Genomic DNA, 14165 nt, shown 5'->3' on the forward strand with positions numbered 1-14165 from the left:
TCCACAATCTCCCCCACTGTAATATCCACAGAACATCTCCCCCACTGTAATATCCACAGAACATCTCCCCACTGTAATATCCACAGACATCTCCCCCACTGTAATATCCAAAGACATCTCCCCCACTGTAATATCCACAGACATCTCCCCCACTGTAATATTCACAGACATCTCCCCCACTGTAATACTCACAATCACCCTCACTGTAATATCCACAGACATCTCCCCACTGTAATATCCACAGACATCTCCCCCACTGTAATATGGTCCACATCTCCCCCACTGTAATACTCACAATAACCCCCACTGTAATATCCACATACATCTCCCCACTGTAATATCCACAGTCATCTCCCCCACTGTAATGCTCACAATCACCCCCACTGTAATATCCACAGATATCTCCCCCACTGTAATATCCACAATCACCCCCACTGTAATATCCAAAATCTCCCCCACTGTAATATCCACAGACATCTCCCCCACTGTAATATCCACAGACACCTCCCCACTGTAATATCCACAATCTTCCCCACTGTAATATCCACAGACATCTCCCCACTGTAATATCCACAATCACCCCCACTGTAATATCCACAATGTCCCCCACTGTAATATCCACAATCTCCCCCACTGTAATATCCACAATCCCTCCAACTGTAATATCCACAGATATCTCCCCACTGTAATCCACAGACATCTCCCCACTGTAATATGGTCCACATGTCCCCCACTGTATAGGAAGATTAGTGCTTGCTTAGTCTTACCAGAGAAACTGGCCGAACATGAGCAGTTGAGGCCGGGTGATGACGTTAGTGCGCCGCTCTAGGCTCACCTAGGCCGCCGCTGGGTGGATCAAGATGGCCACCTCTCCGGGAGCTGCCTTTCCTATGGCCGAGGCAGCAGCGGAGCTCCACGGATCACGTGGCATGCCGATTCGCATATGGTGATCCATTAGGATCACGGATCATTTATGATCCGTTGCACCACTAGTACCGATCAAAAGAATTTTGATCGATCAAAATTTTTTTTTACGATTAATCAAGGGATTAATCTTTAATTTCCGCAGCCCTAATGTATGTTTCCATTCTGCAGAAAATTATAGTATTAATGAATCATAATTCTAAAATTGAGTAAATCCTCCACAGAGCAACCTAGTCCTGAGTCCAGTGGGTATCTAGGGGGTCCAGCTACAGCCTTCATGCTCCTGCAATAAACCAGGGGTATAGCAAAACTGGTCAAACCTGTGCACCTTCTATTAATTACAAGGAATGAAGCTCTTGTTGTAGGTAGTTGGTTTAATAGGGCCATGTTAGGAAAGACAATGCAAATGTAATGCAATGCTTCCCTGTACCTGTTGCTATCTTTATCAATATCAGTTCAAGAGAATGGGATGTGGGTGGCAAAGCTGCTACCTTGTAGGTTGCATAGCAAATCATTAAATGATTAATGATTAAGGGAGAAGTATGGTCAAAGCTTATGGAAATAAGTATTGCAGAAGCCCCTGTCGGATGAAGTCATAGACCCGGTCAGGCTCTGAAAAGATCCCGACCATAGGGTTGGGATCTGCCCTGAAGCCTAGACCATAATCTGGCACATCCTCTCAGCGAGCCAGCCGCTCCCACCTCCTGAACAGCCCAGTAATCCAGTGAGTGCTGGAGGGGCAGAGAACAGGTAAATGACAGTCAGTCGCTCAGTTCTCAGTCTTAGAGGTGGCAGGGGGCAGCTGCAGCTGAGATCGGTGCTGCAGCCATCTAGGTGAGTATTTTTCTTTTTTTTTTGAGAGAGAGATTCCCAAACAACTCTTATTAATTCAGTAGCACCAATTTCTTCTTTGTGTCTGAATAAGTGATTTAAAAAACCCATTATTTTTAAACATTTTACTGAGACTGCCCTTCTCCCCTTCTATGGTATCTAGTTTGTATTATTTTACAAGGATTAATCTCAGGGTCATCCTCCCATCTTCAACATCCTGCTCTAAATTTACATCCTGCTTTAGGTCTCTCTTTCCTTCATAAAGCTTCAGGGACTTATTCTGGAAAACATATTAAAACATATTAATGTCCCCTCATAGGATGAATACTTCCTACTGAATTATTCCAGTAATTAGAGAACGACTGCATAGGAAATTCCCATAAATCGAAATACAATGACACAATCTCAAATTTAGCACCAGAGAGCAAAGTCATGGGGAACAACCTATTTGGCATATACTATATTTAACCTCTACAGATTTTATACTGAAAATGGATAATAGTGCTTTTAATGGCCTTGTTTGTGTTCAACTTATCTTTTTCCTTTTTATAGTGAATAGGTCAGCAGTAGAGATGGGTAAATCTGCCCAGGTTCTATTCGCTAAGAGTTTGGTGCATCCTGTTTGTTGCAAAGGCAGGTTTCTTACTGGTTGAATGATTTTGGCATCCAAGGCAGCAAGGGAATCAAGACTTGGCCTTGGATATGGGCTGAAGCCTCGTACACACGACTGAGGAACTCGACGGGCGAAACACATCGTTTTCCTCGTCGAGTTCCTTGTGAAGCCGTCGAGAAACTCGACAAGCCAATTTTCTCCATTCCCGTCAAGGAAATAGAGAACATGCTCTCTTTTTGGCTCGTCGAGTTTCTCGACAGTTTCCTCGACGAAAATGTACACACGACCGGTTTTATCTGCAAAAAAATATCTCCCAGCAAGTTTCTTGCTGGTTTTTGCCGAGAAACTCGGTCGTGTGTACGAGGCCTTAGAGATCTGTAAAGGATGAATGGGGTAGGAAGGTACTTTTTCATCCCATAGCTTCTGTAATAAAGCTGTACAGGGAAGCTCCAAGGAGAAGTTTTCCCACAAAAGGTTTACACAGTAAAATTGCTTGCACTGCACTTCAGCAGACCAACTTTTAATCCAAAAAGTCCTTTGCATATACAGTATGCAGACATGAGACTCATTCAGAATATCAGATGTACAATATCCATAAACCCTTCAACTTTAGCAATGTAGGGCAACAGGCAAGAACTCCAATAGATGCAAAACTGAAGAATCACTTAAGAATGATTTAGGGGACGTAGACACATGCTTAGCCCAAACCCCCATGGTTTGGCAAATGGACATGACAGCAATGGTAGATAGCAGAGTAGGGCCAGGACCAGAGAAAAAAAAGAAAAGAATTGGAAAGGACTTCCAGTCCTTTGTTTACTGGGTCCTTAAACACCACAATGTTCTTGACAGGGACAGTCAGCATTTTGTTTAAGCCAAGAAGGAGCCAGGTTCATCACAAACACCTAGAAAGGGTAAAAAGTTTGTCAAAGGTACTAATCAGCATACAAACTTTGTGTAGTAGTGTATTCAACCTTAGAACATAGAGAACTCTAGGTATGTACATACTGTGCCTCAAAATGTTTTAACCTGGGACTAATTTCAGAGGACTAAACCTCCCCAAACACAAAATCATCCATGAAAAATATGTGAGATCCTTCCTCATCCACAGCTGCATGTGCAGAAGCAGATGCAGCTGTAGGAGCATTCGAGAAAAAATCGGGAGAAGAGGGTAAATGCAGATTCTTTGCCCACTCTGACATAGTTGTTCCTGGAAGACAGAGGAGAGTATTACTCTTAGGTGATTGCACCCATAAAACTGTCCCCACCAAGTGCAATTGAAAAAAAAGCTGTAATGGATAAACCCTTAAGGGTTGGTAGAGTACACTTGTCAGGCTCCTGCAAAGAATAAAGGCAAGCACCCACACTTACTAAAGTGATGGTCTAGGGAACTTGCTGTGCAACCAGGTACTAGATGCCATGGATGGAACAGGAGATACAAGTAACCACTGACATCAAATCAACCACAGACTGATAGACAAGACTAAAATTCCCCCAACAATAAGATCAAAAAAGCAGCAAATGGATTGTTTGCTCAAGGAGCTTGCAATTAGAAAAAAGGTACAGTTTCCTAACTGACCCTAATCTCTACCTATGCAGTTTTTCAGCTTTCGCTATTCTTTTTCTACAGCACATTCCAATACAATGACACTGTGGCATCCCTGTGCCCCCCGCCTTTTATAATAAGGTAGTTGACTTATCCAAATGTCCTCTTATTGGTCCCTATTGGTCCTTCTAGGTCTGCTGACCATAGTTCAAAGGCTATGCAATGTATTATGGTTTGGTTTAATAAAAAATTCCCCTGGTTGAATCTGTATATAAATTCACCAAGATCACAAATATGGAACTTGCAGGGTTTACCTCAAGCCCATGGTAGCGGTAAACCCAAATTTCAACAGTCCAAGGGTTCTGCTTTTCAAGGGAGAGGGGGTAGCACCCTACTTGCCTTGATAAAATTAGGCACCAGGGTATTTAGAAGGGTGTACCACTTTTTTTGGTACCCAGGCACATACAGGCTGGTATCAGCATGGCAAGAAACCACATGCTTACCAGTCTTCTGATCCTAAGTATACTAGATTTTAATCTATATAGCCTGTTAACATTAATAATACACTTGCATATGGTAACACTGGGCCAGATTCACAGAAAAAGTACGCCGGAGTATCTGCTGATACTCCGGCGTACTTTCAAATTTGCAGCGTCGTATCTTTATTTGTAATTCACGAACAAAGATACGACGGCTTTTGGCTAAGATCCGACAGGCTTCGTACGCCTTCGGATCTTAGGTGTAATTTTCCGGCGGCCGCTGGGTGGAGTTCGCGTCGTTTTCCAGCGTCGGGTATGCAAATTAGCTGTTTACGGCGATCCACGAAGGTACGCGCGTTCGTCGCATTCTCTTACGTCGTCGCTAGTCGTTTTTTCCCGTTGCAAACATAAGCCTGCTTTTTCATGGCTTACATTTAGAACAGCCATGTTAACCACTTAAGCCCCGGACCATTTTGCAGCTAAATGCCCAGGCCAGGTTTTGCGATTCGGCACTGCGTCGCTTTAACAGACAATTGCGCGGTCATGCGACGTGGCTCCCAAACAAAATTGGCATCCTTTTTTCCCCACAAATAGAGCTTTCTTTTGGTGGTATTTGATCACCTCTACGGTTTTTATTTTTTGCGCTATAAACAAAAATAGAGCGACAATTTTGAAAAAAATTCTATATTTTTAACTTTTTGCTGTAATAAATATCCCCCAAAAACATATATAAACATTATTTTTTTCCTCAGTTTAGGCCGATACATATTCTTCTACCTATTTTTGGTAAAAAAAATCGCAATAAGCACTTATCGATTGGTTAGCGCAAAATTTATAGTGTTTACAAAAGAGGGGACAGTTTTATTGCATTTTTATTAATTATTTTTTTTTTACTACTATTGGCGGCGATCAGTGATTTTTTTCGTGACTGCGACATTATGGCGGGCACTTCGGACAATTTTGACACATTTTTGGGACCATTGTCATTTTCACAGCAAAAAAGGCATTTAAATTCTTTATTGTGAAAATGACAGTTGCAGTTTGGGAGTTAACCACAGGGGGCGCTGTAGGAGTTAGGGTTTACCTAGTGTGTGTTTACAACAGTAGGGGGGTGTGGCTGTAGGACTGACGTCATCGATCGAGTCTCCCTTATAAAAAGGATCACTCGATCGATACGCCGCCACAGTGAAGCACGGGGAAGCCGTGTTTACACACGGCTCTCCCCGTTCTTCAGCCTCGGGGAGCGATCGCGAAGGAGCGGCTATAAACGAATAGCCGCGCCGTCGTCCCGGGTCGCTCCCCGAGGGAATCCGCCCGCCGCACGCAGCGGGGGGGTCCCGATCGGACCCCCCACCAGCTAGAAGGCGGGGACGTATATATACGCCCATCTGCCTGTCCGTGCCATTTTGCGGACGTATATAGTCGTGCGGCGGGCGTTAAGGGGTTAAAGTATGGCCGTCGTTCCCGCGTCAAATTTCTATTTTTTTTTTTGGCGTAAGACGTCCAGGAATACGAAACGACGTAACGCACGTCGCCGTTCAAAAAAATACGTCGGGCGCCGTAATTTTGCGAAAAAAGCACGGCGGGAAATTTTCACACGGAGCATGCGCAGAACGTTCGGCGCGGGAGCGCGCCTAATTTAAATGGTACACGCCCCATTTGAATTAGGCGGGCTTGCACCGGACGGCTTTACGTTACACCACCGTAAGTTTACATGTAAGTGCTTGGTGAATCAGGCACTTGCGCTGAAAACTTGCGGTGGTGTAACGTAAAGACGATACGTTACGCCGCCGCAGATCTCTGTGAATCTGGCCCTTAATTCTTACAATCATATTTTTTTAACTTCTACAAATGTTGCAAAATGCGCTGCTGCATAGAAGATGCCCAGGGGTGCCATTCATTCTAAATGGCAACCCCATGCATCTAAAAAAGCAGTGCGTTTTCAGGTGCAAGAAACCGTGTGGTGTCAAAAGCACCAAGCAGTTTCCTTGTTGTTGCAGTTTTGAAAGGTTCAAATGAATGGGCTGCTGTGCCTGTGCAAATGTAACACACAGAAAACAGCTGAATATAAACCTAGCCTTAGGTGGCATGCAATGTTGAGTAATATTGGCATTTGGCAATGCCACACATGTTAATGACATTTGCAGCAGGCCCTGTATATGACAGCAAGTTTCCCAACATGTACAGTATTAGTAAAGAAAAAAAAAGCATCTTTTATTGACCATATATTATGCATTTTTTTTTCATTCATCCAGCGGATTGAACGATTGAAAATGCCTTGATTCCGCCATCCACACATTCAGTGTGGATGGGGGAATAATTTTCACTGTGGTATTGTTTTCTAACCAAGAGACCACTCAAACTTTGCAATAAAGTTGCTCATTGTAGAAATTGCAATGGCTGTCACTGCCAAAGACATTTGCAATAGAAGGTACTACTATGTCAGGGCTTGTGTACAACCAGCCTGCCCATACATGGACCAAAATTTGGCCAGTCATTGCTGAACCAAGCAAATTTTGATCTACGCATTACCGGTTTAAATTGGATCCCCTGTAAATAAACAACTCATAAACACTTACTTTTTGTCCTTTTACTCCACTGCAGTCACATTTGCTAGTTCCACATCCATTGCATGCCTGTAAAAAGAAAATAGAGGTAATTAAATATGTTACAATTTACAATGTGCTTTTATTGTCTTACACTGTTTGCTCAGCACACATACAAAAAAAAGACTTGGTGAACAAAGGGGGTTATTTACTAAAACTGATTGGTGCAAAATCTGGTGCAGTTCTGCATAGAAAACCAATCAGCTTCCAGGTTTTATTGTCAAAGCTTAATTGAACAAGCTGAAGTTAGAAACTGATTGGCTACCATGTACAGCTGCACCAGATTCTGAGTGCTACAGTTTTAGTAAATCTCCCCCAAAGCACTCAAACTCATACTTAAATTTCCAACAAAGTCATTCAGTGCTGTAAATGTGATGGGCTTTTTGCAATAAAAGGTACCACTGTCTCAAGGCTAAATAGTCAAGAACGGATGTTGGTGAATGAATGGTGTTCTTCTGAGCATGCAGTTCCTGACAGCCCCTGACAACGTAGCACGACTTGCAGCTCCATCACTGCATCACCCTACATCAATCCTTTTAAGGTGGTATTTGACAGATGGCTACTAAATTAATAATACTTAATGATGCTGGACAGCACCACTGCCATTGAGGCCTCGTACACACGACCAAGGAACTCGGCGGACGAAACACATTGTTTTCCTCGTCGAGTTCTTGTCAGGCTTGTCGAGGAACTCGACAAGCCAATTTTCTCCATTCCCGTCGAGGAAAAAGAGAACATGCTCTCTTTTTGGCTCGTCGAGTTCCTCGACAGTTTCCTTGCTGAAAAATGTACACACGACTGGTTTCCTCAGCAAAAAAAATCTCCCACCAAGTTTCTTGATGGATTCTGCCGAGGAAACCGGTCGTGTGTACGAGGTCTTATAGGACACCTTGTATTTTTGTTCAATGAGTACAAGGTGTTCCATGAATGGTGATGGTGCTGAACAAGCGACCCCATGTGGTCAGTGTGCCGTGGGGCAGCTGCTCAATAGAACCTGAGCAGGGATTGGGAGATTGTGACTATCACTGTACAATAGCCAACCACAACAGTGATTTTAAGCTTCCACAGCAATCCATTAAGTATGAGTAGTACATATTTACATTGTGTCCAGGGCTGTCTTTAATGTTGATTGGACCCTGGGCAAAAAAAATGTTGGGCCCCTCCCCCATGCAATTTTGCTCTCCATCTGCTCCGAGACATGTTCTTCTGCCTTGGCTCAGTCCCGGCCAGCCGCCTGCCTGCTTATCTCCTTGCCTTCCCTGGCGGAGTGATCTTCCACCGCTCCCCACCCAGTAGTAGCCGGGGGCCCAGAGAGTAAGACTTGGCAGGCTGTGAGGCGGGCGGTGGCGACGGTCAGAGAGTCGCTGATTGCCGCCATTACTAGTAAAAAAAAAATATCCCCGTATTTCATTTAAAAAATCTGGTCACCTTAATGTAGAGAGGCCACAGTTTAGGGGGTATCAGGGATGTAGTGGGGTCACAATACAAGGGGTTTCTTATAGTATATGGTTACAGTGCTGGGGGGGATATCTAGGGTGTAGAGGGGTCAGAGTGCTGGGGGGGATATCTGGGTTGTAGAGGGGTCAGAGTGCTGGGGGATATATGGGATGTAGAGGGGCCATAGTGCTGGGGAGGCATCAATCTAGCAGATATATTATATGCACAGGACAGCTTTGTTATTTTATGTATGTAGTATTTTACCCACTGTTTCTTTGCTGTACAGAATGATTGATCATGTAGTTAATGTGGAGCTCCACCCAAAAGGGGAAGCTCTGCTTGTCTGCCTCCTACCTACTTGATGTCTATTTACCTACATTGTAGGGGCCACAGAGCATTACTTTGCCCAGAGGCCCATGATTCTATTAAGACGGCCCTGCCAATGGGCTATACACACCATCGGTTTGGACCGATGAAACTGAACCTCGGTCCATTCTCATCGGTTTTGTCTGACCGTGTGTACGCAGGCCTCAGAGGATGAGCCAGCCACTTCCTCCCCCTTCCCAGCCCAGTGCTCCAGTGAGCACTCCAAGTGACTGACATTCATTGATCTCTGCTCAGAATAGAAGGGAGAACTGAGCGATCAGTGGCGTTTGATCACTCAAGTTTCAGTGGAGAGCTGGCAGGGGACAAATGCAGCATCGGATCAGTGCTGCATGCTCCTAGGTGAGTATAAATCTTTATTTTTTTCAAAAGCCATACTTCTCTTTTAATAAAATAGACAAATTGAAGTATTCTGGTTTTAAGTGCATTATCCTCTTGCCTTATTTCATGATGCAATAGAACAGGGATGAAAACAAAAAAAAATGTGGTTGCTATAGGATATTGCATTTGCACCAGTAATCTTTTGAAATGTGCTTAGATTTTCTACTGCAAGCTATCGTCATCAATTCTTCCATAATTGTGTTATGCACAAACTGGTACAGAAATATGGTTTAATACATATTTAGATTTTGAATCCATTTCATACCACATTGTATACAAGTGTTAACATTCCAAAATAGTTTGGAAGAAACATCTGCTGACGCAATAACGGGTGTTTTACTTATCTAATCATTTGCACTATCTGACGTTGATAGCGGATGATCAATGAGCAACACTCACTATGAATTCTATCTGCATGAACTGTTACTGACTGATGTGTCCAGCATCAGGCCATCTTTTTTGTTATTATCTTTTGGGACCAATCCTTTGCATGCATTTTCATTCATTCCTTTTGCAAATACCTGATTAGGATTTTCTTAGTACTTTGATGTAGTGTGCATTGTGATCCCTTCAATCTGCCAGCATCCCAACCAAATAAGGAGCTATGGATGTGCTACTCAGCTTATCTCTGGAATTCCTTCAAACCTCTTCACTATATAACATTCTGAAATATGTCGGGCCTGGCTGCTGTCCTAGGTGGTGGCCTATTACTAGAGATTCCCCAGAATCACATGCCTTACCTAAAATGTTATTTATTGATTTTACAGCTTTCAGATCAGAATTTTTTTTCTAAAATGCAAGAATTTCTAGTCTGTATCTGTGCACTACATAACTGTAGAGTTATATACAATGGCATATGAAATAGACACTTTTGGTCCAACTCTACAAAAGTACATGGAGTAAAATGCTTAACCCCTTCATGACTACAGCGGGCCAAAGTTTAAAGTGTGACACTCAACAATATCCCTATTCTCCAAAAATAATCCTGTTCTGTCCCCTTGTATGTAATTGTTCTGTGTTTCATTGAACGGCATGAGATTATTATTGTTCAGTAGCATGCTGTAATCCAGTGACGTTTTTGGACCACTAAAACGTATGTAAATTGGTATCTACCTCTGCCCATCCCTCCTATTTAGTGCTAGTTAGTTTAGTCCTAGATAGACCCTCTCCATGTTTCTTCCATGTCCTCTGAGTCAATGTTAGTTCCTCACAGGGACAGGGCTGAGGAAAATAATTGTCTTATTACACTTCAATGGACTGGAAAAACATCTTCTGTACTGCAATTAGCTAAAGTCAAATTGTGTTGAATTAAGTTTTCTGTCTCATGGAAGAGTCAAGATGCCTATGGATGAAGCCAAGTCAGCAGGTGATCATACTGTCTGGGTCTAAAGGCATATGTTACTACTAAAGCGCCATTTTAAATGGAACAAATCTTTAAACATCTACTACTGAATGGCCCTGAAATCAAACTTCTTATTGTATTTTACTGCCTCGTTGTATTGTTCTACATAAGCTTCTGAAGCTTTTTATTTCCCTCTCACTTCCAAATGTTTGGAACAACAGTGCATGCTTTATGCACACTACACATCCCAAAGTCCATATTCCCAAATCCACCTTGTGAGAAAGCGAGAGGGTGGCATACCATGGAGAATGCACAAAGCAACCCTCTAATAGGAAGTCAGATTACAGCTACAAAAAATGAATTTGGAGATTTGGAGGAGGATGAGAACAACACAAGGTACTCTTTTGCGTTAAGAATACATACTTTAATAGACATTTTTTTTAAAAGTAGAGCTTAGTTTCATACACATATAAATGTATTTTGTTCACCTAAGGCCTCGTACACAAGACCAGTTTCCTCGGCAAAATCCATCAAGAAACGTGGTGGGAGAGTTTTTTCATCGAGGAAACTGGCGAGGAGGGGAGTCAAATTGGCTCGTCGAGTTTCTCGTCGGGCTGGTTTCCGACGAGAAACTCGAGCGTGTGTATGCTAAGGAACCCGCGCTTGCTCATAATAAAGTACTGTATGAGACGGGAGTAAAAGTAGCATTTGTAATGGAGATAACAGATTTTTAAAGCTGTAACAGACTGAAAAGTGCAAATAGTCTCTTACCAAACTTTTACTTAACACGCAAACACATGAGATTAGCAAAAGCAGCCCCAAGAGTTGTGCAAGTGGAATCAAACTTCCCCTGCCTTCCTATGTGTTGTAGTCACCGCGTTTGAGAACGAGGAGATTTTGTCTTGACCTAGTGTACGCAAAGCAAGCTTGTCGAGTTCCTCGACAAGCCTAACAAGGAACTCGACGAGGAAAATTATGTGTTTCGCCCGACAAGTTACTTGGTCGTGTGTACGAGGCCTTAGAGGTATTGAGATTAAAGAATCTTCCTGTTTTTCAGAAATATTTCTGCAACTAGCAGAAGGTCAACAATAGCAGTTCCATATTTCGCTCAGCAGGAGTTTCCTCTAGCGGGAGTTTTTACAATGCTCTGCTCAAATTTACATTCCTGTCATAGATTTTATTGTCTCATTACACAAACATGTGAGTATTGAATAGCCAAACAAGCTCCCAGCATAAAATGAGGCAACCCCTGGGTGAGGAATGAGGTAGTGAAGTTTAGGCCTCATTCACACTGGTGTATATAGGGTCTTTTCTCGTGCGTGGGATGCACTGGTGTTCCATGCAGCTCCGTGCAGGAAGCCTGTTCAAATTGAATGACAGGCGATCAGCTGGACAGACCTGCAAGGATCCCAAAGTGCATCCGGGAGAATACATACATGTAGAGCCAATGCATGGATCAGAACACTGTTCTGATCCATATACACATACACTATATTGCCAAAAGTATTGGGACGCATGCCTTTACATCAGGGATATGCAATTAGCGGACCTCCAGCTGTTGCAGAACTACAAATCCCATGAGGCATAGCAAGACTCTGACAGCCACAGGCATGACACCCAGAGGCAGGGGCATGATGGGACTTGTAGTTTTGCAACAGCTGGAGGTCCGCTAATTGCATATCACTGCTTTACATGCACATGAACACATGAAGCTATAACAGCTTCAACTCTTCTGGGAAGGCCGTAGGAGTTTGTCTATGGGAATGTTTGACCATTCTTCCAGAAGCACATTTGTGAGGTCAGGCACTGATGTTGGACGAGAAAGCCTGGCACGCAGTCTATCTAATTCATCCCAAAAGTGTTCTATCGGGTTGAGGTCAGGACTCTGTGCTGGACAGTCTTGTTGGGGTGTAGGAACTTGACATTCAAACATTCCCATAGACACACTCCTAAACCTTGTGGACAGCCTTCCCAGAGGAGTCAAATCAATATTGAACCCCACAGAGTTAGACTGGGATGCCATTAGACCTGCTTCTATGAGGTCACATACAGTATATATGTAAATATGGTGAAAAAAGGGTTAAAAGCCATCATTCAGTCTTCTCCCCCTACCAAAAATACCTAGGTGGTATCAAAAAAGCATCTAAAGGCAGAGAAAAACGCTAACAAGTCCCACAACATAATCACACTGAAAGTCTGATGGAGTCGCAGCTGTACTTGTGTGAACCTAGCCTTAAGAACATTCAACCAAAAGAGAAACATTCAACCAGATGAGGAATAATAGCAGGGAAACCTTTGCACCTTGGAAAAAGTGTATGGAGATTCCTGTGCTGACCACAGACAGTAACCAATCATCAACTGCAGAGAGTGGACTGATATACACGACTGATATAGTATTACAGGGATGGAACTCCATTTTTTTTCCTTAGTAAATCTGTTTTCTTTATTGGTTGAATGTTTCTTAAGACTTGGTTCACACTAGTGCAATGTAACTATGATGCGATTTACAGTGTGATTATATGATGCAACTTTGATAGGACTTTTCATATTCTTTGGGGCCAAGTCCCACTGTAAATCACACCAAGGTAGTGCATACATTTTTTCCAAAACCACACAGTCCTACGTCAAATTAATTAGAATGGGCACCATTGAAAACAATAAGATTTCCCTTGTCATGCGATTCTATGCAACTCAAATCCCATTAGAAGTCAAAGTTTTGTAAATCAGAGAAAGTAAAAAAAATAGAAACTGGCATTACAAACATTACAAGTATTATTTGTGACTTTTGCGGAAATGCTGGGACATTAGCAAATCATTTTTTTTTTAGAAATAGACCATTAAAGTAGGACTACAGGACAAACCTTTTTTTGGGAGGGTCATAACCTCTGTCAGTTATTTTTATGCCATCAGTGTCCCATTAGAGAGATTTCCCTTCACTTCCTGTCCCATAGCCAAACAGGAAGTGACAGGAATTCCCTGCTAATTAAGGAACTCCCGCAGGGGACCCCCAGGTCTCCAGAACAAGTGTCCCAATGGAAATATTTCCACTCTATTACTTTTTTGGTGACAACCCATTTTCATTTTCAATGATAATTGTAAACAGGACTAAGAGAGAACGTGAATCTCCCTAAGAGGGGCACAGACAGCAATAAAAACGGACTGGTGTTCTAATTTATCTCCACTCTATCCAAAATGAAAAAAAAGTTTTGTCTTCAGTTGTACTTTAAGGCTCTGTGTTAGACTGTGAGTCTGGTACTTATAGACTGAAACCTAAACATAACTGTATCATATTATATGAGTCTTCTTACTAAAATATCAACGATCAAATAAATATACCACCATGTATTAATTGAGGCCTCAATAAACTAGAAATAAATTGAAGGACACAACAAGTACAGTCTAGTCATGTTTTCCAAATAAATTGCTAGTAGAGAAATCAGTGGTGCGGAATGGGGCTATAGGTCATTGCTGTTAATGATTGTACGTGAAGGTCAGTAAAATACGCTGAAAGAAGAACAGAAACTAAAATCTTCTTTGGAGGGCTAACCATTGCTGCCAATGAGAAAACGTGCTAATATTTTAGGAGTGGATTTATTAAAACACTACAAGGTTTATTAATGTTGTG

General features: G+C 42.5%; 1 protein-coding gene across 1 annotated transcript in view; it reads right to left on the reverse strand.

Moving 5' to 3' along the window:
* The window catches only part of COL4A1 (collagen type IV alpha 1 chain), a 195373-nt gene that overhangs the window by 102910 nt on the left and 78298 nt on the right, over nt 1-14165 (reverse strand). The window contains exon 2 of the mRNA XM_040336209.1: nt 6970-7026. Within this exon, the coding sequence (XP_040192143.1) occupies nt 6970-7026 (57 nt within the window). The remainder of the gene's footprint in view (nt 1-6969; nt 7027-14165) is intronic.

Source organism: Rana temporaria, chromosome 2, assembly GCF_905171775.1.
Source record: "Rana temporaria chromosome 2, aRanTem1.1, whole genome shotgun sequence".
NCBI classification, from domain to species: domain Eukaryota; kingdom Metazoa; phylum Chordata; class Amphibia; order Anura; family Ranidae; genus Rana; species Rana temporaria.